Source organism: Dendropsophus ebraccatus, chromosome 11 (genome assembly GCF_027789765.1).
Source record: "Dendropsophus ebraccatus isolate aDenEbr1 chromosome 11, aDenEbr1.pat, whole genome shotgun sequence".
In the NCBI taxonomy this organism is placed as follows: domain Eukaryota; kingdom Metazoa; phylum Chordata; class Amphibia; order Anura; family Hylidae; genus Dendropsophus; species Dendropsophus ebraccatus.
The window spans coordinates 69,388,455-69,414,596 of record NC_091464.1 but is presented as its reverse complement, the minus strand read 5'-3'; the positions used below and the strand labels follow the sequence as shown (position 1 = coordinate 69,414,596).

At 38.3% G+C, this 26,142-nt stretch overlaps 1 protein-coding gene across 9 annotated transcripts in view; it reads left to right on the top strand.

The window, feature by feature from the left end:
- ROBO2 (roundabout guidance receptor 2) overlaps positions 1 to 26,142 on the top strand; it is a 354,242-nt gene that overhangs the window by 222,042 nt on the left and 106,058 nt on the right. For all 9 annotated transcript variants that reach the window (XM_069945956.1, XM_069945954.1, XM_069945955.1 and 6 more), the window contains exons 3-4: positions 21,858 to 22,015; positions 22,601 to 22,721. In XM_069945956.1, coding sequence (XP_069802057.1) covers positions 21,858 to 22,015; positions 22,601 to 22,721 — 279 coding nt within the window. The remainder of the gene's footprint in view (positions 1 to 21,857; positions 22,016 to 22,600; positions 22,722 to 26,142) is intronic.

Below are 26,142 nucleotides of genomic sequence, written 5' to 3'. Positions count from 1 at the left end.
CAATGCAAGGGTCACGACTGTGGAGGTTCATGAGCTCGGACCCAGACAGTTGTCCAGAACAGACATCAAGCATTAATTTCAATAGAATTATAACATTTCAGAATCATGTGAATTGTTGAGATGACTGACCATTATTGTGGATCTCTTTTCTTGAGGAACGTTGCTCGAGGTGAATCACTTGGCCTCCCTCTTGTTAATGGGGTTGCATCACACAAAATGAATCTCATTACTGCATGTAGGTGACAGATGTTCTTTAAGATCATAAGCTGGCACAAATGTGTTCAGTCTGAAACATCACATTAAAAATAAATAAATATGACTTCACGCTACGTGGCCTGGCACATGTGCTGCGCTCCATAGAGACTAGACATGTTGTTAATGTACGGGAGTTCGGGCCAATCTGTTGTAGTTTTTTTTTTCTATTTATTGTTTTGCCTTTTTAAATTGAATTGACACAATTGTATTTGTGCCCTTATTGTTATCATGTGAGCACAGAGCAGGACATACAGTAAACATACAGTATTACCTATATGTCACTATGTCACTACTAACATCTAACAAATCGTTCTGGATTCATGAAGAATATTGATAGACCAATTCCAAATGCCAGTTAGACAACATACCCTACTGCTTAGTATATTTAATTGATGGGCTTATGTTATAAGTCAGATATTGAACATACCCTGTATGGTAATGGCTGCATAAAGAGCATTGATGGACACTTCCATGTACCAATTTTCTGATATCTATCTATCTATCTATCTATCTATCTATCTATCTATCTATCTATCTCCTATCTATCTATCTATCTTACTGATTTCATATACATCATAGTTTGACTCATCTCAAGTTCCAGAAAGCTGCTTACCTTACTTGGCCCATATTGTAGGACTAAACCACTTTAGGAGCTATAGATGAGTTCAATCTTTAAAAAAAAGTTGAATATCTTATACTATAATTCAATGCATTATGGGAATGCATTAGCAATATCATGAGACCAAAAACCTGGGCCCCTGACAGCCTTAATGTCAGCTACATCTCTGTATTAGGGGTAATCAGACTATATTTAAATCTCATAGTTATGGTATATCACTAAATATGATTTTATGAATAAATAAAAAATAAAAGAGAACATACTCGCCATCCCCTAAACCTATGGCTGCCCAATCCCTGTTGTTTCTTCTAGGTCCCTGTGATGTGCTGGAAGAACTGCCAGCTCAGCCAATCACTGCCTGAGGCAGTTTACTGCTTTGGCCAGTGACTGGCTGATCAGGCAGTTCCTGCAGGGACACAGAAACCAAGAAGAAATGCAGGTACCGACTGCATTGAAGTGACAGCATATGGGGGCAACATTAAAATGGTAGTTCAGCAAAAAATGTTTTCTTCAACTGGTGTCAGAAAGTGCCAGAGATTTCTAATTTACTCTGTCAGACTGGAAATAATACACCACTTCCTGCAGGACATACAGCAGATGATAAGTGGTGGAAGACTTGAGATTTTTTTTTAAATAGAAGTAAATTACGAATTTCTGGCACTTTCTGGCATCAGTTGATTTGAAAGAATTATTATTATTTTTGCTAAACTGCCCCTTTAAAGGTCTATTAGAAAAACATTTCTACACTTACAACACCCCTTTAAGGTTATGCTGTTTGTTAGTGCTAATTGTATCAGCTACCCTAAAACGGGACAAAACATTATCGCATGACGGAGTCATGAGATCGCTGATCTGGCATGTGGGCAGACTGCTCCAAGTAGCTGGCAGTATCATGCATGCTTCTGCCTAGATTAATTGATTTCATAAAAGCCACCTCCATACAAGTGTAAAATGAGGATGAGATGCTTAAAGAAAATGAAACAATGGCATTAAAAAGAGCAAAGTAGCAGAACATGACATGTAATGATTAATGAGTCGGAACTAAGTTGTTACCTTTAGATGTAATTTGTTCTAGACCAGCACCACTAAAGTAAAGAATTCATTACGGCCCAGTCCCAGGCTTTTACTGGATAAACAGTTCACTATTAATTAGCCAAGTTCCGTACAGACTGGCACAAAATTACTGATGCTACTTCTTAAGAGTTCCATGTTAATAAGAAATGTGTTCTTCCAATTATGTAGCTGTCATAGGTAGCAAAATTATGTAGCAGAAAATTAGCCATGAGCCGTATAATTAATTGCCTGGTAACACAAAAAAGATTAGATACTACTTCTTGGAGAAAAAGCTTGTATCTTCTTAAGAGTCTTCTCTTATTTATGGGTTTTGCATGGTTTGGGGATATGTATTTATTATCTCCTGATATACCTGTAGACCCGGATTGTGATGCACATTGTGATTTTCTGGAATATTAGTATACAGGAGCGGGGGTGTAGCTGGGAACATAAACCCAGCGTGACCCGCTCACCTTCTAAAAGCAGAGATTTTAATCGCATAAATTATATTTCTATTTCGGTTAATGGAAGATTAAGTTGGTGAGCAATAAGCTTGGATTAGGATGCAACATGGATTCTCTGCCTTTTATCATTTGCTGATTGTTGTTGTAGCTGGGGACAAATGTAGAGGTGAGAGTGACCCAAAAAAGAAAAAAAGAAAACTAAAATGGGATCATTGTCTTTTACCATCACTAACATGAGAGTGTAATTCTTTTGTGGTGCCCTAAAAAGGATATAGGGGAAGATTTTTCAAACATAGTGTAAAGTGAACCTGGCTCAGTTGCCCCTAGCAACCAATCAGATTCCACCTTTCATTTTCCAAAGAGTCTGTGAGGAATGAAAGGCGGAATCTGATTGGTTGCCGAGGGCAACTGGGCCAGTTTCACTTTACACCATGTTTGATAAATCTCCCCCGTACTCTTGATAATGTTCCCTGTTTGTGCAATGATTTGTTTCCAAATTGTAGGGGCTTTTTGAGATGGTGGATTTAATTCTGAAATGTCCCTTTATTTCCCATTCCCATTGGGATTTCTAGTGTACTCTACAATGCCTAAAGATAGTAAGGAAGCAATAGTATGTAAGATTAGGGAGCCCAGAGTGGAAGGGAGCACTTGGCTGGAATGTTTGCATCTGCACAAGAGACAATTTGGGGTCTGGTCTAATCCCTGCCCCCCTCCCCCGGTAGTATCATATTTTACAATGGGGGCTTAAAGGGGTAGTCCAAGACAAAATATCTTGTCCCCTATCCACAGGACAAGGGGACAAGTAAGAGATTGTGGGGGTCTGAACTGCGTACCCCCTGCCAATCTCCAAATCAGCCCGCAGCTTCTTTGTAGTGGGTTCTCTACGGTGCCTCCCTAAAGAATGAATGAAGGAGAAAACTGAGTACACCCCTCGGCTCTTCCTGACTGCTCCATAGGAATGAATAGACCTGCGGGTCACGTGCCGTACCTACTGCTCTATTTAAAACAAAGGAGCCCATCTGTATGGGGTCACGTGTATGAGGAGGAACAGAGAGATAACCTTAAGTGTTCACAGTTGTTGAAAGTGTATTGTGTCTTAGAGTAAATCAAGTCCAGAGTAGGTCAAGTCCAACTATCCAACATGAATAAGCTTCCAACTTTGTGCGCTAAAGCTCCAGCATATTAGTACTGAACTACCAGGGGGGCTGATAGCAGTTTACTGTAGGTTTCTTCTTAAAGGGGAACTATCAGCAGGTTACGTGAATCTAACCTGCTGATAGCCCCCTATAGCGCCCAGGATGCTGAGGAGAAAGGTATGTGTATTACCATTGTCATTGGCGCCAGTCCCGTGCTGTTAGCCTAATCTTCAGCCGGGAGCACTGTTAGGAACACTGCGTGAATTCACACATGGCAGACTTTGCTGCAGGAATTACAGTATGTGTTTTGGACACATTGTTTAACACTATTGCGGCTTATCCGACAAGGGGAATATATATATATATATATATATATATATATATATATATATATACTGTATATATATTAGTTATGACCTTAGTATGCCTATGTGCATTGGCTCTTGGTAAGGAAGCCTCATGGAATGGCACTCACATTGCTATACCTGTATGACATTGCTTTTTATTCAGGCAGATGAAGACCTCGAGCTGTATTAAAATCTAAATACAACATAAGACTAGTTCCACCAAATCTAACAGCATGCAATGTGAATATGTAAATTACATTCAGAGAGATGCTTTGCATAGAAATCCACCACTATGTATAATAGCACAAAAGATAGCAAGAAAAAAAAAATGAAAAATTGCTTTTGCAATCCGTTGTTCCCACTGTTTAATGTCCAGTAATGGGAGTACAGTACTCATTATATTGCCGCTCTCTTTAATGAATATCTCTGGCAATGATGTAAAATTGTATTGTATGATGAATACAATCACTTCCAGCAGAGAATGTAATGAAAAGCAAACAGCACGCCAGGTCCCCGGTGATCACTTGCAGGTGAATGCGGGATGCGTGAATCTCCAACAAACCACGTAAGCTGATTTGAAGCCTGAAAGTAAGACAATCATCAAGTATATTAATTTAGCATTTAGTATCGCAGTAAGCATTAACACCGTAGGCGCTCCATTGGAAATACCATGGTGGACATCCCACTTTCTGGAGATGGCTCCAAGGAAGCGTGTAAAACCAGCATCATGCCGGGCCACCCGGGGAGGGCTAAAAGCCAATGTGAGTGTTAGTTAATAAAGCTGATGAAAACAAGATATTGTATTAGCTTTTCACAACTTACACGGGTAAAATGTCAGGAAAACATTATGTAAAATGGGGCGCTAAATGTAAATATGTTATACGCCACTATTGTATTGTCTGATTCAGAAAGCTCATTTTCCAGTTCACCATTTGCTTATGTTGTCATGTAGTATTTTAGAGTGTATTTTCCCTGTTAACACCTCAAAAAATGTCCCTTCTCCCTTAGTTTTCCCATGTAGTAAATTTTTTTGCCCATAATTATAACAGTAAAAAAAAAAGTGTAATACTTTTATTGGGTCATTAACATACAAAAAAAAACTTTTTGGCCATGTTCACACATCTTATGACACAGAATGGCCAGTGTCAGTTAAGATCATCCCGGCCGGTACTGGTCTTCATTTCTGTTAAATTGGGATGCGGCCATACCCATGTGCGCCTGCATCCCAATTGACTGTTGCACACAACGGAGTGTGCGGCTGGAGACGCACTCTCTATTGTGTGAACTGGCATGTTTGTGCGGCCACTATTCAATGAATAGCGGCCGCACAAAACTGGCATGTCTGTTTTTCGTGTGTCCGGTTAAAATCCCGTCCGTAGCATATAATATGTGTATACGCTCCGGCTGGGATCCCATTCATTTACATACAATGTATCTTCTGCATAAATCACAACCATTGTTGCAAATTGTAACAACGGTCGTAATTAATGTAAAAGATGCGTTGTGTGAACATGGCCTTTAAATGTATTTTTGCTTCTTCTTTTTTTTTTTTGCACTGGAAAATGCCTTAAAAAATGGAAAGAAAAACCTATTTAAAAAGTGTTCTGTAAAACATGTAAGAATAATCCTAAAAAAATGCTGAAAATACTAATAAATTTTGCTTATATAACAAGTGTATTTTTAAGCCCCTAAAAACATTGTGAACCTAGCCTTTGGGTCAGAGAGTATTTACTCATTCGAGAGTACTGAATCATCTGTCAACACATCCATGCGTTACAATGATAATCAATGGGCACCATGTAATGCTCCTTTTTTCCTGTGGTGGCGCTGCAGGGAAAACAGCAGTTGGTCCTTTATGTATTCCCCATTCCATCAGAAAATACTTTACAGTTAACACTTTCAAAGATAGAGAATAACATTAGTAGTATAATAGGGTTATCCCATAGTATTATATGGCAGCTATTAGTCCCTTGGAGCTTCCCGTACTGTATACAACCAAGGAGGTTATATATTGGGGAGAAGAAAAGCAATATTACACAATGATGAGTATTAAATACAGAAGTGTATCCAAGCAAATGAAATAAGACTATAAATATAATCTATATACGCACCTTTACACAAGTGCAGATTTCTCAGTGCTTGTGGATATTCCTGCTCTTAGGATACTCCTGGGCACGTGCTAAGGCTCCCACTGAGATAAGATTATATTTGCTTATTAGATCTTGAAGTTGAAGGTCCAGCATTGTGTGGGCCTAGCATGTGTTAGCAGCCAGCAGGAACCATTAACACTGCTTGAACAGCACTCTCTGCGGGGTCAATTAAAGACATCAGGGGTTGGACAGGTTCCTGTCTGTGCTAACTATGCTCTGCGGGGGATGGATGCAGACATGTTGTTTAGATGTTTGATATCCAGCTCTAATCAGGTCTGTTCACAAGTGATTCTGATTATCTGCACCTACTGTATGTGTGCACACGGAATATACAGAGCCGCAACGTAGCAGATTTAATCATTACACACGAGGTTACCTAGGTCACGCTATAAGGAACAACAAAATAAAAATTTGTTTTATTTAACCAATTTAAATATATTAAAAACACTGGTGTCCATTATATAATAAGGTGCCAGCATATTGTAATACACTGGTCCATCCCGTGCCCTGATTTTATGCCTCCATTTTCATAGCTAAAAAGACCCTGCTCATCACTGAACTGCAACACATCAAGTCTCCTGTACGCAATGGGGGAGATTCACCCAAACTATTGCAAATGAGAAGTGGTGGAGTAACGCCATCAGATTTGATGTTTCTTAAAGTTTTGGGTAATGAATGTCCCAGTATGAGACAGGTTCGACTTATCAGAACACGTTTATTGCTGTATAATGGTTCCTCCTTTTGTAATAATACTACATAAAACCAGGTACAAAATACACATACACACAAAGACCAAATGACCATCAAAGCATTAATGAACTGTGGTTTGCAGTTAATGGTTCTTACTTCTCCCACTCCCAACTAGTTGCAGCCCTAAAGGTGACCTTACACAATACATATATCAAAGTCGGTCAAAGTCGCCACTATGGCTAGCCAACGTGTATGGTGGCCTCCAACTCTCCACCGAGAGATGATGGGTGGAAGGAATGGTCAGGTCTGTTGGATTTTTACCTCACAATCCTTTTGTTCTTGGATGAGTAAGCTGATGCCAGAGCTGGGGCTGTGTCTTACTTCTCCCCATATGCACACATGAACATTCAGCCATTTTCACCATGTATGCACTTAGAGAGGTCAAGAGGGATAAATGTGGAAACAGCCAAACAGTTATTTAAAATGTATGACCACCATTAGCGTTATATCACTATGTTACTAGAAATGGACCTTAGAGTCAAAACCTTATGCCAGGTAATATAACCACTCCCATCCCAACCATAGAGCTGATGACTGATGCATATGGTCCCACACCATGGCATCCCTGACCCAAGCCTATTCAGCTTCTACATCCCGAAAGAATGAATTGGGAGATGCCTACGCACATGTATAACAGTCTACTTTCACTTCTTTGGGAGCTATGTAACAGCCGAGCAAGCAAATGCCTATAATGACAATACCCCTTTAACAATAGGGTAAGACTTGTTTCCTTTTAGATAATAAATACTATAAACCTTTCTCAGTCCTTCTAATACATGGTTCAAACATGGCTGCCAACTCTCAAAAGCATCAACCATATTATTTATGTGACACATTTCCCTCCCTAGAGCGGTCAGTGATATCTCATCAACTAGTTATGGTCAGTAGCATCTTATTTATTCATCAGTTGCGTATTTCGCCCATAATATGCTAAGGAGACTTGGAATTCTCTCGAAAATAGATCTTGAAGGTTGCGGAGGAGGTAAGATGACCAATTGTAATGGCTCCTTTAGAAGACAAGAGTGCCTTGGTCAGCTGTACATATTAGATGTTGTCCAAATACTTGCTCAACCAACAGAGACAGTATCTTGTCTGGATCCTTATACATATAATGTCCATTTTGGCCCAGCGTGCACATGTTCTGATCTCCTCCTCAAAGGGCAGCTTATCTACCCTGAGAACAAACAGATCCGACATGTTATAATCCAATTTCCCTCTGACATCTGCTGTCGTAGGGGAGTCAGGAGGTCAGAGTAAATCAGATATTTGGCTAGTCCTACATTAGTTTAATAGCCAACTTTTATTCTGACATTATATCCGAGTCAACAAAGGTCATCCCTCCCTCTATTTTGCCACCTAACTGGGCAGATTTGCCTTTTAGAAGTTGGGTCACATCCACCTTGAAGCAGCAAAGGTGGAACTTTTCGGCCCATTTTCTATTTTTTAATAACTTTTCTCGAACAGGAGATTAAAACTATAACTAAGACATGGCTGAAGGGAATTTTCTTATAATTTGAAAAAAAGAGGACAACTCAAGGGCTTACATTTATTGGATTTTTTTAATATTTTATTTTTTGTGGCATATGAAGTCTAATATTGTGGATATTATAGACAGTATATCACTTTATTACACCCTTCTAAGAGACAGCCATGTTGTGCTATGCCTGCCTGACCATGGTTACCATAGAAACAGCGTTGGATGCCTGCCAAGTGGAATGTTTGCAAAACATTAAGGGGGCGTGTTATGCACAACATGCTAATATCCTCCGCTCGCTACCTCCCTTCCAGTTCTGGTGAGCCAGATGGGACAGGACGCCATTAAGACAACAGACACTCCCCCAATTTTTGTTCTGGGAATAGGGTACCAAACTTGAATATAATAACCCGATATCAATGACATGGAAATTATTTATGGTAAATTTATTTTTAATTACAATGCTTTCTCATTATGGATTATCCCTTTCCTGTAAATCTGATCACCATGCAAATGTATTCCATTTCGGAAGCACTTAAATGATAATATAAATTTTTTTTTTTTGTTTTATAAGATATTACGGTAATGAAGCCGTTACCTCTCAGCGTGCATGTTAATGAGTTTTAACTATCATTTTAATGAACACTATATTAGCATAAACCCAAAGATCAGACGTATTGAATTTCTTGGGAGGTTTAGGGGAAAAAAAAAAAAAGTTCATTAAGAGTTAATTATGTTGTTTAGGCAGGAGTATAATTCAATTTCATGTACAATCAGTCAGCATTCCATCATTATATGTATGAGAGGATGTAATTGATGCAATTGCTATAATTTAATTTTCAAATATTCAAACTACAGAGGAAACTTTTTGCCACTTTTGAAAAAAAAAAAAAAAAAAAACTGCCAATCCTTTTTTTCCCCTTCTACTATTTCACCTCTACTGAGATCCATCTGTGATAACTTTATATGTCTTAATCTTCCTCCGGAGAGAGATTCGCTAACTGGTAAGGTTTACCGAAGCGTAATTTGCTATTTTGTACACAAAAGAAATTATGTAGATTTGTACAAAGTGAACCTCACAGCTTTTAAATCACAACAATTAGCATTTCAGTAAATAAAACCCTTAGGGTTGAAGGCATAAAATGTGGTTTGTTAATTTCATGGTGGAATTGTGCTTCCAGGATTGCAGGGAGACTCTGGGTGATCGAGTAAATTGTTCGGTTGTGACTCTACAAGGACGCAGAGTAATGCGATGGCTCGGGCCTAAGGGAGCAAATTTGCCGGGGAGGCATTGTGCTTTCTATAGCGGCTGTGTTATTGTTGTTTTCCTAATACAATTAGCAAAATTGCTTTATTAAGATTTTGTTCACATTGGCGCTGGTTTTATCGGGTTTCTGGTGTTTTTGAAGACAAGAATAGCAATGCCTGGAAAACCCCCTCTGAGCCATTTATGGGGAATTTAGTATAGTCATAATCCTTTCTCGTGTAATGCTTTAACCTATGAGTTGCATAGGAGACATGTAAATCCCTATGTAGACTAGCTTCACTTAATGGCCGTATTTTCGATCTGAGCAATCTCCCACCAGCTTGTTGCTTGGATACATGGACCCCTAGATTGTCAAAGACAATATGCGAAGTACAATATTATACCTTCAAAGCATACTGTTACCAAATAACACCACTATATTGTAACAATACAGCTTCAAAAAAAAAACTATAATACAGCTGTATAAATAATACTGCCAGACCATGACAATTTATTACCACTACGCTATGATTACTGATTACTAATAGCAAATAATACGACAATACATGGAACTAATAACTAATAATATCACTATACTTATGCTGAACAAAACCCAGAGTACAGCTGTATAAATAATACTGCCAGATCATGACAAAATATTACTACAACATGTTGACTTAATAATATACTGTTAACATATAATGCTACAATACATAGGACTACTAATATCACTGTTACTGAACAAGACCCAGTATATCAAGGCTAATATTGGCAATAGTACCATTAAATAATACTGCATCACCCTAATCATAAAATGCCGTCATATACTGAATAAGCAATATACTGTAACTATGTAATACCCCAGTTTATGGAACTAATATTACCATTATACTTTTACTTAACACAGCTCAGAACATCAAGTCCAATCTAACCAATAATACCACTATGTAAGGGCGAAATAATACCACAGTAACATTATCATATATTGCCAACACATACTAGCTAAAAATTACACTGCTACAAAATAACACTACAATACATGGAACTATTATCAACAGTATCATCAGAACAAAACCCAATATACTGTACGAAGATCAATGTGAGCAGTAATACCAATATAAAGGGACCAAATAGACCGTCTCTCCCTGACCATATGCAACCAATGATACTCTGTTGTGCCACATTATTCGATGGGGTGTGCACCCAGATTTGTCCCTTCTGTCTTCCATGGCTCTGATAAGGGCGGAAACTATGGTGGTACTAGTTTTTGCATACTCTGTCAGGAGATGTTTCTGCAGTATGGGCCAGTTCACAAGGAGTAAATTCGGTGGAATTCCGCGGCCAGAACTCTCATCCACGGAATTCCATCTGCCTCAGTGTGACACTGTTTCTCTAAGGGAGGGCTTGCGTGCCTCTGCTCTCCACTGCTGTCAATTCTTTGAGCGGACAGCCACAGAGACCGGAGGCGGGTGAGTCCTACCATAGAGGAACAGTGTCACACTGAGGCAGGTGGAATTCCGTGGTGGATAGTTCCGCCGCGGAATTCCGGTGAATTTACTCTATGTGTCTATGTGTGGCTGCCCAGTGGTTGTTATGTGAATTGCAGCCTGTATCGGTTTGAGCATGTTGCGACATTTTATTGACTTTGTATCATAAGGAATTGGAATTCTTAGCTAACTTAATAGAAAAGTAAGGGTGGACGCATCTGTATTTTATCAAACATGTATACTGTACCATTCACCCACTCCTAACCTCAGAAAATATGACCGTGTGCTCTCTTAAATCACTAAGTGATAACATTATGGTGTTATATATGACCTCTTCTTTTACACCACCTCTTTTATATGTGGTTTGATATTCCTACCTTTTTATCTGGGGGTGTTGTTGCGTTCATGTATAGAACAGACGTCATGTAATAAAACCCAGAAAGATTAATTCCAACCCACGGCCATAAATTATACAACGTTATGTGCAGAACTTGTGCTCAGAGCTGTTATTAATAAGAGCAGCCGTGTAACAATGATAGATGGCTCACAGACATCTACAGATAGCAGCAACGTATGTTGTGTTGGCTGGAGTTCATCATGTATGAAACATGAGTTGGTTTTACTGCCTGGGTTTTATGCCTGCGGTATATGGAGGTGAGATATATGGTGTATATGGAGGTATAGGGTGAGATAGAGAGATAGAAAGGTAGAAGAGAGATATGGGATGAATGAATGGATGGAAGACAGACAGACAGACAGACAGACAGACAGATAGATAGATAGATAGGAGATCGATAGATAGATAGATAGATAGATAGATAGATAGATAGATAGATAGGAGATAGATAGATAGATAGATAGATAGATAGATAGATAGATAGATAGATAGGAAATAGATACTAGATAGATAGATAGATAGATAGATAGATAGATAGATAGATAGATAGGAGATAGATAGATAGATAGATAGATAGATAGATAGATAGATAGGAGATAGATAGATAGATAGATAGATAGATAGATAGATAGATGATAGATAGATAGATAGATAGATAGATAGATAGATAGATAGGAGATAGATAGATAGATAGATAGATAGATATGAAATAGATACATAATAGATAGATAGAAGATAGATAGATAGATAGATAGATAGATAGATAGATAGATAGGAAATAGATACATAATAGATAGATAGATAGATAGATAGATAGATGATAGGAGATAGATAGGAGATAGATAGATAGATAGATAGATAGATAGATAGATAGATAGAAGATAGATAGATAGATAGATAGATAGATAGATAGATAGATAGATATGAGATAGATAGATAGATAGATAGATAGGAGATAGATAGGAGATAGATAGATAGATAGATAGATAGATAGATAGATAGATAGGAGATAGATAGATAGATAGATAGATATGAGATAGATAGATAGATAGATAGATAGATAGATAGATAGATAGATAGATAGGAAATAGATACATACTAGATACATAATAGGGACTTTCGTGTAGTATCTGGGGATCCCTCCTGCCAAGAGATTTACATCCTGCAGCACCCGCTACATCAACAAGGAGTGCGGCTCCTATCTCTCCTCTAGATAGATAGATAATGTACATCCACAAGACTGCAGACAGTTATTGGCTCATGTGATGATGTCAGCATGTGTGGCCACGAGACTAGCTGCAGCTATCACATGGATGTTATGATGTCATCACTGTGAGAAATGTAAGCAATAATCACTACAGACATGTTATTATTATTATTATTATTATTATTATTATTATTATTGTTATACATATTATTACTACGTTAGGACAAGCCCTTTAAGAGAGGCACATAGCTTCTTTTTTGCAGTCAGTGTGTGTGTGTGTGTGTGTGAGATCGCTGACGGCTACCTCCCAGGGAAGATTATTTATAAGTAAATTCATGAGAGACGCCTGTAAATTGTGTTGTTTCAAGTACTGAATTGCATATAAGTGGCTATTTTCCAAACTCACAGAGTGATACTTCACATTTTCAGCCATGGTGTTCTGGCTAAATAGAATACAATAAATCAGCCGTGCAGCTAACAGGATTGCTGTGTGTCCCTTTGCTGGTGGACACAGCATATGCTCGGTGGATACAGAGCGACGAGGTATCAAAGATTTTATTACGTATAGAAATTAATTTACAAAATATCTCTTGTCATGCTGACATTATGAAGGGAATTCTCATTGAAAAAAATGGGAAGCAGTTTTCAAACCAATTCCATATGAGAATTATTGACCCTGTCTGATGGCAACTTGAGACTATTAGGGAGTTTTTCCTCTTTAGGCCAAATTGGTTTATGCTCTATTGGGGTTTTACCTTAAAGGGTTTTCCAGTATTCAAAAACAGCACCACCCTTGTCCTCAGGTTATATGTGGTATTACAGCTCAGATCTATTCACTTAAGTGGAACGGAGCAGCAGAAGTGTGGGGCTGTTTTTGGATGAAAGCAGCCATGTGTTGTTGTTTTTTTGCTGTTTTCTCATTTCAAATCACCCCTTTAATCTGGATCAACAGAGGAAAAACAAAGTTCTTAAGTTACCCCACTTCATTCACACACACTTTTCCACGAAAATGGTTAAACTTGATGGACATTTATCTTTTTTCAAGTCAACTACTTTTACTATGAAATGTTTATGTGAAAGAGAGAGAGAGAGAAAAAGAGAGAGAGAGAGAGAGAGGAGGAGGTAGATGGGAGATAGATAGATAGATAGATAGATAGGAGATAGATAGATAGATAGATAGATAGATAGGAGATAGATAGATAGATAGGAGGGAGATAGATAGATATATAGATAGATAGATAGATAGATAGATAGATAGGAGATAGATAGATAAATAGATAGATAGATAGATAGATAGATAGATAGATAGATAGAGCGATAGATAGGAAATAGATAGGTAAATAGGGGATAGATAGATAGATAGATAGATAGATAGATAGATAGATAGATAGATAGATATTTTGCAATACTTTGGTATGGATGGATGGATGGATGGATAGATAGATAGATAGATAGATAGATAGATAGATAGATAGATAGGTAGATAGATAGATAGATATTTTGCAGTACTTTGGTAAAGTTGCATGGATTTATGTTATTTAAAAATTAGTTGTACTCTTAAAACTGGCGTAAAATTGCGCTGTCCTTATGAGCATCCCCCTAGGGCCATCCCAATGACTATCCAATAGGAAGGCCCAACTAATTACGTTGCTTCTTCTTATTTACTAATGGGACCTGTATGATTTGGTGATGGTTATGATTTCCCCTGGGGGCGAGATGCACAGATAATTGTACCTGTAACTATCCCGGGAGTAGAGAACTCTCAATGGAGGTCACCAGTAAAGGGTTATTTCCACTAATCCGACAGGTCTGGGACTCGCTGGCTTTAAATAAAGCTTGCTTGTCATTTACGTACACAAACATTGGCGTATTGAAAGTACAAACAGTAATTGTGATTGGAAATTGAGCGGGTCGAATTCAGCACCTGACGGGATTTTGAGCACATCACTTTCCAGCTGCTGCGATGCTCTGTATATTTAAGAGTTTCAAGAATCATTTACATTTTGTCCTTAGGAAATTTGCATTCATAAAAACTGCTTGGATATGCTTATTGCTTCCTCTTCTTGTGGTTAGCTGTCAAAACACAGTGATGCTTTGGAAGATTTATAGTAAATGGGTAATGAGATTGCTGAATGTTAACTGCGGCTTTCAGATTTCATTACTGGATGGGGGATGGAGAAGAGAGTTTACTAATGTACAGACTTGAGCAGTGAGATAGAAGTTTTCATTCAGTCGAGGTGTTTAAACATAAAATAATTTTGATAAGACAACATATTGCAATGTATTGGGTCTCTATTGCTCGAGGTAGCGGCACAGCGGGCAAAGACGAAAATTGTGAGAATTGTGAATAGCATTGAAGCCCCCGCCAGAGGGAAATAGGCTTAATCTTCTTATAAAGTGAAAATGGAAAAGCTTTTACTGTGTCTTAGTTTCAGTGTGTTGGTATTAGAGGGGCTGCATAATGACTATTTAAAGAAGTTGTGGACAATTCCTTTTTGTTTGGAGGGTTTCCAGGAGAGACTAAGTGGTTAGGCAAAATCATTGTAGCTCTGGATTTCACAAAACAATTGGATTGGTCTGAATCCAAATTTTGGTGGACTTGCTTTAGGTGAATTGTGAACAGAAACATGGTCTCCTGTAAAAGACAGGTGTCCCTGCCCCCTTGTACAGTTGAAGCATACACTATGTTACTTGCTTCTCAGTTAAAATTTTCAGTCCAAATTGGGTTGAATGTTGAGATTATAATAGGTCCCTTTTGGGCTGTGAGCTCCTGGGGGGCCCATGGCCTCCCAAACAGACTCATACTTTCAGGGGTGTATTGTCTTCTGGCTACATTTCTGCCATGATTTGCAAAAAATTGCTCCATTTTTACAGCAATTTTGAAAAATCAGGGCAAAACTGCAGCCAGGAGACAATTCAGTAACGTTAGAAAACATACTGAAGGACCTTAACATGTCACTTTAATGTCACCACAGGTCCTGTACAGTCTGTGCTATGGAGGTAAAAGAGTAAATCTAGTGCTGCCATAGTTACTGTGGGGTGGGGGGGCCAAGCTTGGTCAACAGCCTATGGTAAAGTTAATCCGCCCCTGGTTGCAGTGTATGCCTTGCTGCTAAGTACCTACAGGGCCAAGAACTCTTTAAAAGGAGTCCCTGCTCTTGTACTTAGTTTCCATGATGTCCGCTTTTGTACAGTAAGCTTTACTTACGGATTACTATAGGCATTCAGTCCACCAAACATATATAGAGCCCCAGGAGGTAGGTAGCAAAGCTGTATGCACTGCCAGTTACACAGGAAGGCATGTAAGCCTCATCTCAGTGTCTACAAAAGCAGGGACTCCTATCTTTCTACTAGAGTCCCTGTTCCTATATAAATCAGAGTTGGCTCTTGAATCTGAATGAATTGTTATGAAAATAATTTAAGGTGCTTTGCCCTTCTCAAGTCCCCAGTAATCGGCTGATTACTCATATCTGGGTCCCCTCAAGGATCCGCTGTAATTTCTAAGGGAAACATGGCAGAAGGTTTTCCATTTTCTTGCAGTGCCACAACAAGAGACATTCAGTATGACATACAGTAGTTCCCATTGAAATCAAAGGGCTGTCTGTGTAATGTATGGGCAAGCTGGGTCCTCCAGAGTACAAGACAATCTTTGCAACTAAATCTGGATAAAAAATTAAGAGAGAATTCTCTAATAGGGTAATTGCAAATGGATTATCTGAAGCAGACAATGGCTAGTTAATGGCTAGTTCAGCTAATAAACCAACTTGGGTAACCCACTAACACCAATAGCTGCATTTAGTACCACTGTCAGCACAGAAACCCCACAGCACTCAACATTATAACCAATGACAATGTGGATGTTCCCTGGACTGGTTATGTATCCTTGCATATGGCTATATCAGCCGCAGTCTTGTTGATCATTCGTTTTTTAAACACATCTTCACTTCGAGGTAGCATCTGTGGGTTGCAGTTATAAAGAGGCCACATTTAAGTTATTCACCCAGGATTTGTTGCCATTAAAATGAAGCTTTGGTTGACATGGTGAAGCCTAAACTTTTTTTTAAATAATTTTGTTGATATTTATTTTGGAGTGGTTTCTAGGGAAGTTATATAACATCTGTTTTTAACCCCTGGGCCTCCAGGTGTTGAGTATCTAGAATTCCTGGCAGGAAATTTTCTTTTCTTTAACAGCCAGAAAACCTCAGGTTGGAAATCATTGCTTTAGGCTTAGGTTTTTGATTTATTTTAGTGAGTTTTTATTCACTTTACCTTCGTGAAAAAAAAAAATGGCATATATAATTGCAAAAAGGAATACATAGGATCCTGAAAGAAAATTTTGGACTGGTTACTTTGTTTCCTTAAAAATGTGTCCATCCTTACCCTTCTTTGTGGCTCATTATATAGGCCAAGGTGTGTCATGAGATGACAAAAGTGTACAAAACAGGATTTTATGATACTCTTTTGGTCATTCTTTATTCTATATGTGTCTATGTGTGGCCACTTAGTGATTGTGATTTGGCTTGAGAGATTTGATGTTGCGAAATTACATAATTGGAATACTTAACTAAATTCAAAAAAAGATAAGGTTGGACACATCTCTGGGTTCTGTCCATGGGCAATCATACATACACAGGGATTACAGTATGTATAATATCCCTCATTAACAGCTTAGACATAAGAAGACACATACCCCCTCCCCTTCACCTGTGTGCCATGGTCCTCTGGGTAAGCAGCTCCATCCACCGTAAGCAATACGCCCTGAGAATAAACAACCCAGCTGTAGCTACCTAAAGACAACATCCGAAAAGATGTTTCCAATGGACAAGACATGTATATTGGGCATCATTTGCATTTTCTAGCTTATCAAGCTTTGCCCTAATAAAGTAGTTATATTTCCAGTCTTCATTGAGTCTACAGGAATCAATTCATGTTTAATGTATTTTAGCACTGAAACACCGAGACGAGCTGCGTTTCGTGACTTGGCAAACTCTATATCAAAGGTCTTCCCTGGCTTTATTGTTCATAAAAAAGTAGAGCCCTTGGTGTAGCATGAATGATCCCCCGAGTGTGACAATTCCAGGCGTGATACAATGATTAAAACAAGAAAAGGGAACTCTAGGAGCCTCAAAATATACACAGACATGCTCTGTACCATTCATTTCCCAGAACACAGGCTGCTGCCGCCGCTGCTGCTTTAAAATTAATAAATGCCCTTTGTGTGAAAAATGTTATGTGTCCTAAATCTGTCAGAAAAAGTCCCTACATAAGGTTTCTACTTCTCCCTCTATAATAATGATAAATTTCACACCATATAATGAGACCAAATTTGCAATGCAAGCGTTTCCAAATCATGCGGGTAGATAGCACCAGGCTTAAATTTCTATTTATATCCCAGAACGAGACAAGATGTTTTTTGCATTTTTCGTTTTTTTTTAACCTTATGCTATGGAAATGAGTCAATACTGTAAGATTACGGCTAGTAATCGCTCATGCCGGAGTAACGTACAGTACGTTTGGAGGATAATTCGGGTGCTAAGTCCAACAGGGTTGACATGCTAGATGATAATGGCTTCTTTATGGCCTTAATTGACCCACAATGCAATATTGTCTTGTTACTATATCCCATATTCCATTCTGCCATGTATTGTATCCTACAATTACATTTATGCACAATTTGCAATTACTTTGCACAAATGACCCTTTGTGTTAAAGCCTATTGTTCTTTGTATGAATGTGTATCATGTAAAAGTTCCTCTTTTTTTTTTTTTTTTTGCTATTTTCACATTTGCTGCATGCATGTAATCCTTATATAATTAGCCTCGGTAGAATTTTTTTTTCTCTATACCATTTTGTACAATAGGAATCAAATTAAAATGAGCAATTCTACACTGATGTTATGATTACCAATGCATTCACTAATGACTTTCCATGGCATAATTATTCTGTGGTGCTGTTTTGACAAGGTCTTGAAATAGTATCTTACTAAAATATTAGCTGGAATAAATTAACAGCGTTCAAACGGCGAGAAGTGCGCAACACTTGTGACAATAAAGGGAGGCAAAAAATAGATATATTTCCATATTTTTTTTGTACATGTAGTAAAAGAAAATTGTTCAATTACATCTCCTTTTCAGAGAAGAAGGTTTATGCATAAACTACTTCATAGAGGGTGTAGCTGTGAAGGCATTCGCATACTTGGGCTTGTGAAGATCTAATGATCTCTTTGGCAAATAAGAAGACACCAGTGCACATTTTGCATTAAAGTCGGAATCTTCAAGTTATTTCATATCAAAGGGATTTTCTGCAATAAATAAATAAGTAAAACAAGAGAATAACAAGTAAAGAAAGCATACTCACCTGCCCTGGAGCCTGTATGTTCTTTCTGTGTTTGTTTTGGTTTGCCCCTGGATAAAAAAATCCCTAAATTTATTTTGCGTTAGAATTCAATGGGGTCTGAATCACCATACTTACCATGAAAAGTTGTGTATGACAGGACAAGGCAGGAGATATGAGGCTGTGATGGGTTAGTGAAAACAGACAACATTTTGAGAAATTTGTCCAACATGAATCCTTATGGTTCTAAAATTTGCAGAACAGCTGAATTCTTGGGAAGTTTGGAACAAATCCAAATTTGTACCGAAATGATTCATTAAGCTTAAATTTAGTATGTGAGCCCCATTGGATACAGAGATCAATGTTAATGATGACTGTACAGCACTGCCTAACATGTTTGGCCTCTATGAATTAGAAAAAATATTGTTATTCCTCGTGGACATGACTCTACCCCCCTTCCAAAGCATATTGACTCCCCAGGACAGTATCCTTTGCAACTAGTGGTTACAGTTGTACTCATTAAACAGCTCCCTAACTTGGCCACAAATAAAAAATAAAATAGCCTACCTTTACCCCCCCATTTGTGACCTTGGAGAGATAACTTGGTAATTACCACACATGGAACAGGAGAAGTCAACGTCATTGAAAAGCCAAGAATAAGCGCTGCATCTTGTGTTACCCTGACTGGGTAACCGAGCTATGGTATCCCGTGGTCATATTTGCACATTATGTCATATAGCGCAGAGAAATGCATAAGAATATACATGAAGTTTGCTTCCGGCCCATTGATTTCTTCCATTTAAGTGACATTGGAAGCACCATCACTGCCCACTTTATTAGATCATGTTTTACAAAGGATATGGAAGTTTATTTTTCCAAATGGTTTTAAGTCATCATCTGAAAGAATTTTGAAACTCATTAACAAAGTCTTGAGGTGGCAACCAGTATAGCTTGAAAATATCTTGGAGCATATGTTCCTCCTCTTTGTGATCGTCAATCAATCAGCAATGCTTGCAGAGATCACATGATATGTCAAGAGATAAAGTCTTGTGCTACCTTGGCTGACACTTTGGAGGGCTATCTAGTGGTCACAATTACACCATTATATCAGGAATGTACAGGAATATAGATATAATAGTATGCTGGCCCAGTGCTTCACCAAAGCATTAGTAGTGTGGTCATCAGTCATGTTAGTAGAGAATAAGTTTTAACAAGTGACATGAAAGTTAATTTCCCCAAATAGTTGCTTTCATTGTGAGTTTGCAACAGGTGAACGTCAGTCCCATTTCATTAACCATCTGGAAAACTTGCCACACTCCCTCATCCTCCGATAGACAGTCACAGCTTTGTTTACCTTCCAACATCTAAAAATATTCCAGGTTTTACAAATCCAAGCAAGTCTTTGTGTTGAGGGGAAAAAAAGCTCAGTTCTATTGGGATACGTATGCAATTATTCTTCTCCTTGTGACAGGCCAACATTTTTTTCTCCCTTCCAGCTTTGCTGTTTTGACCATAAATGAGAGGCTCATGGGACATGGACCAGATTGAAAAACTAGAAACAGACAGATGGTTATTTGTAATCATCATGTAAATGTAAATCCTATAGAGATAGATTTTTGTGGTAGCGGTTGTAGTTGAAGAGTCTGAAGCTAAAGGGTTGATTTCCAATTATTATCCAAAATATTGTTTGCTAATCTAAACTTATCTAAAACCTTTGTGGATGACGAGGAAAGGGAAAAAAATCAGTGCATTAATGTGCTGTGTCAGTCCTCCTGCTAAATGACATGGCGTGGCCAGGACCTGGATTGCGGCCTAGTTTGGCAGGTGTTAGTAAACAGTTGCCTTGCTGGAAGCAATGATTCGTTCTCGGTGACAGGTGCTCGGGACCATTTATTCAAACACTTCTTGCTTCTGATACACATGAAATGTGCAGCTATTCAACTAACTTTAAGACTATAGTACAATAAAACATGTATTCTTCTCCACCATCCCAGATGACTATATACCATGTCTTGGTCAAAAACTTGATATTTCAGCATTTGACTTCCCGATGTTGCAGTATAGTGTATTCTACCTGTTGACATGTTATTCTGCTAGATGAACTCACGTATAATGTAACCACATTAGACTATACATACAAGCCAACTGCTAAAAAGGGGAATTGTGTTATCCTTAGATGAAAGGTGACCAGCTTCTGCTGTGATCTTGGCATCACACAAGAGACCAGATGTATGAGGGAGGTTATGACTTGGGCTCATGGAGGGTACTGGCATAGATGACTTTTGACATCTCGGGATTTCTCTTCCATAAATTTGCTTGAGTGGAAAAGGCTTAAATGAACATGAAAGCTTCACAGACGTTTCAGTTTTTGGTTTGGAAATGGTAGTAGAGGTAGCAGTTGGCCAAAAAGCTATCTACACCTGCAATGCCTTACTGCCTACAGTAGAATTTATTTTTTATTTACACAATTTGTAATTTTGTTGATTTTTTTTATATTTTATTCTGTACAACCATTGTCCCTTTGTTTCCACTGGATTGTTAGCCAATTACTTTACAAAGTAGTATTTATTTGGAATAGTATCAGTGAAGTGGAGAGATAGAGCCAACTTGAGGGCCCTAATCCCTCTTTTAAAACATGTCATTTACATAAGACGCTAACATATGTTACCTAATTTATTTTCAAATGAAGTGCTGATTTATGTCTCGCTTTTGGCATTCTTGGCCATGTCTAGCATCGGCCTGGAAAATTGGAACAAGTGGAGTAGCGGGTGCTTACGGAGTTTTACAGTATGCCAGCTCTGAAGTATCACTAAGGAGTTTTCTGCATGCCTATTGTAAAACCAGCCCAAGACATCTGTAGCTCACTTAAAATGTAATTATATTGAACTTAAACTTGTATGTGTAATGTGGATTTAATATGCCACTTGTTTCTACAACAGTGCTTCGAGATGACTTCCGGCTCAACCCTACAGATGTGGTGGTGGCAGCTGGAGAACCTGCCATTTTGGAGTGCCAACCACCCAGAGGACACCCAGAACCAACAATCTACTGGAAGAAAGACAAAGTGCGAATAGATGACAAAGATGAGAGAATAAGTGTAAGTTAGCTTGAGATGACACAATGTTATGGATAAGATGCCAAATAAGTTTAAAGAGTTTGTTTACTTTGAACAATATTAGAGTAATGTTTTAAGTAAAGGGTGCAGGTTACAGGGTGTTCAGTAGCAGAGACCCCTAAGGATCGCTTAGTATCTGAGCAAAAAGTTAGAAGCAAGTGTTTGATTCTGCTGCAGCACCACCACAGGTCAAATGAAGAATTGCATGCTTCCTGTTTTACTTACTAATGCAGTGACAGACCGACTCCTCCAGAATTTTAAATACTCTTCTCAATTAATGATTAATGGGATTTTTTTCAAGTCTGATATCCAATTAAGATGTTTTTTTTATTTTGTAATCCAGACCATAACTTTAAATAAAGCTAAGAGATAGAAATACATAAATCAGAAGCACAGTACTATTTAGTTTACTTTACTGATAATACAGATATAATTATTTTATTCAGAAGCTATATTTCTAAAAGACTGTACCCGAAAATGATACTTAGAGATTTTTTAATATACTTTTCTTTAATCAGCTGGGCTGCAAATTCAGATTTTGACATTGTACATCTGTTCATGTTAAAGATTCGCAGTGGGAAACTCATGATCTCCAACACAAGGAAAAGTGATGCTGGCATGTACACTTGTGTAGGAACCAATATGGTTGGAGAAAGAGACAGCGATCCAGCTGAACTGACCGTGTTTGGTAAGATGATTTTTTTGTTGTTGTTCATTTTTACTTTGTTATTGCTATGGCAAGGAAAGTGTACACATAATAAGTAATATTCCTGGTCCCCCAAAGCCACAGCACCACAGCTCTTGGTTTCCTACTGGTGCACAAGTGTACAAGGGAACCAGCTTTATATGGGAATGCAAGAAAGTAATACAATGCAGAAAAGAGGCAACTGGCAAACTACTGACATTGTATATTGCCAAAAAAAACACATAAATAAACTCCCTAGCATCAGAGCAATGAGAAGGTGATAAAAACAGATGGAGAAGGAAGCCCTTTAGGTTACATCTAGCTATAGAGCTGATGAAGGCCATGCTTGGCTGAAACACGTCCTGTATGTACCTGATGTCGCCTGCACTATAATAAACTAGAACATACTCTGTGAATGACGGATCTTCTCTTTTACCCATTGCAATAGGGCTGATCCTGGTACATGTCTATTATAACTTGTTTACATCAATGGGACTTCCTCATAGGTGGTACTTTCTCTCTTCATGTCTATGTATTTTATTGAATTCCCGTTACGATTATACCTGATCCTGGACAGCTGCCTTCTTATGGTCTCTAACACTATGGGCACCTACAGTACCTGACCCAAAAATAGTAATGTGCTCAACACAATATGCTTCAAGATTACTAATATAGTACATTAAAGTTCACCTACCTTGGAGGTTGGCACGCAGACTCCTGAACGCCGATGCTGCCTTTTTATACAGTGGATGATGTACAGAATACAACTAGACTAATTTGCAGTTTAAGATTCTAGGAAATATGGATGTTGACTCCTGTGGAAGCTGAAATGGTGTCCATACGCACCCACTTAGCACTGGCTGAATAGAATACCTAACCACCTTGACAAAAGAAGACAACTTGAAGTCTTATCTCTGCTGCTTCTCTTATTGGAAGAAAAAAATGATATTAGATGACATTTTGAAGTCCCTTAGCATGCAGTCTTTGCCTTTTTTTGGAGACAAAATCCTTGTACTTGACAACATGGGGCCCATTATCAGCAGTTTGTACCTTTTAGAAAAAGAAACTCACGTAGTTTCATCCATTTATGACAAATGGGCTTGACACAAATCACACAAAGTACTTGTACTTTTACCATGTGATTGTATTAAAACTGTATCATAAGCCGCCTTTTGCTATATTCCAAAATGTAATAACCATCTTCTGTCCTTGAGGTTAAATATAGAGGTTTCAAGTGTGTAAAAATATCGAGTTCTAAAGTCATTGTTAAAGTACATGGATAATAAGCAGCAGATATAGACCCCACAGCGAGCAATGGCGGGGTTGTGTCAGATGAATAGCGTTACTCCAAACACCAGTCAAAAGATCCTTGACAGACAAAGAAAAATCAATAAGGATAAAAGGGATCTAGAAAAATGAAGTAATCTGCACAGGACAGAAGTTACACACTATTATGTGAAGCTCCATGGTATTCTCCATAGACATGTTGCTGGAAATTTATTGATTGTTCTGTTTCTGTAGTGAAATTTTAGCATAAAAAACAATAATAAATACAAAAAAATACAGAATTTATAATGAGTTTGTTGCTTTTGAACTGTCTACAATGAAATCAATAAAAATAACTAAAAACAATCCCATTGATAACATACGAGGAGCCTTTACTGTAAACCTTCCTGTTATCATTTGTTTCTTTTAATGTTTTTACATTTTGTGCTTGACCAAATAACAAATGTACAGGACTACATTAACCAATTGAGATTCAGCACCCATGGGCCCTTTATAATCCTAAGGCAGAAAGAAACCTATTTGCCCCATGGAAGAAAAAAAAAAAAAATTCCTCACTCTAAATCGGAATAAATCCCTGAATAAACTCTGAATTTCCAGAAGTGTGGTACCCATGACTTTTAATATTCTATTTTTCACAAAGGCATTCAGGCCCCTCTTGATCTTGTTCTATGAATCAACTATCACAGTCATGTGGAAGATGGTTCCATAGTTGAACACAAAGGAAATATGGAGGCAGGTACAGATCACCACAATATTGATGTACATACTCGGTCTTGTAATGCCATCTTGAGCACGTAAAGGAGTACTATCTGAAAGCTTGCTGGACAGTGGGCAAGAAGTCCACTTGGTCTATTTTGTGTTCTTTCCATTATCTGTGAATAACCAGTATGTACACATTTTTATTAGAGCATTTTAAAAGTGGAGACAAGTAGCTCCCTGAATCTCTGACATGTTTCGAGCAGGGTTGCATTTAGCCAAGGGAATGGTAAGGCAAAGACAAACAAAGATATTAATAAACTAAGCACCATAGAATTAGTTAAGCAAATATCTAAAACCAGTAACAGGTTGCTGGTCCATTTAGGATTTGGGGATCCAGCAATGTATAATATACCTAAAACTATTTGGAAAATTTGGAATAGACAACATATAATGGTGTGTTGTCCTCAAAAGAAAGGCAGATACATATAACCTTAAAACAGTTCAATAGTCACAATGCTCTTACATTAAAGGAGAAGTCTGGCCATTTTCGGGGCAGGCACAAATTTGATCAGGAGTACGAACTTACCTCTCCCAATGCCCACGGTAAGGGGTGGGACCAGCCTCGGGACCCCCGCCGGGATGCAGGATCTCCTGTGCTGACATGTCATGACCAGGCTGATGGACTGGCCTCTCAGCCAGTCAGTAACTGGGACGTAACGCTGCTCTAGGCAGTGATTGGTTAAGCAGTCAGTACATTAGCCAGGGCAGGCATTTTCTGCCGAGTCGTGACATGACAACTTGGGGGAAAATGCCTTCCGGTGAGGGTCCCCAGGGCCGGTCCCTACACTCACTGCAGGCACGGAGAGAGTTAAGTGTGTACTCCTAACCCTGCTGGATTTTAAAAATAGCCAGACTTCTCCTTAAGGAATCCCTGTCTATGATGGCACTAAAACCTTCTTTTGTCTAAGCATATCAGATTCCCCTTGTCACAGTTGTAGGCTTTGTTGTAATAAGATCACTAGAAAGAGATCTACTCTGTCCTTTCATATATAACTACATAGTAATAGTATTTAGTACTTAGATATGTTAAAGTATATAGTATTAGCACTTATTTATGTGGATATTCATATGTATATTGTCTAAAAACAGTCAATTGTACCAATTGAAAAGTGTAAAGGAGTATTCCAGTGTGCCACAATTTTGTAAACAATGCTGAGCCTGGTGAGAATAAAAGGCATACTACTCTAACACCCAGTCCATACAGGTCCCGCTGCAGCTCCTATTGTGGCTCATCTCTTATTTCTTTTGAGATTAGGTGTGCAAGCAGGATCTTCCTGCTGAGCCAATCACTGGTTGTAATAGTGTCTTGTCTTGTCCAGCGATTGGCTGTTGGAGAAGATCCTGCTACTGCACTTAGATTTAGTAGCAGGCTGAAGAG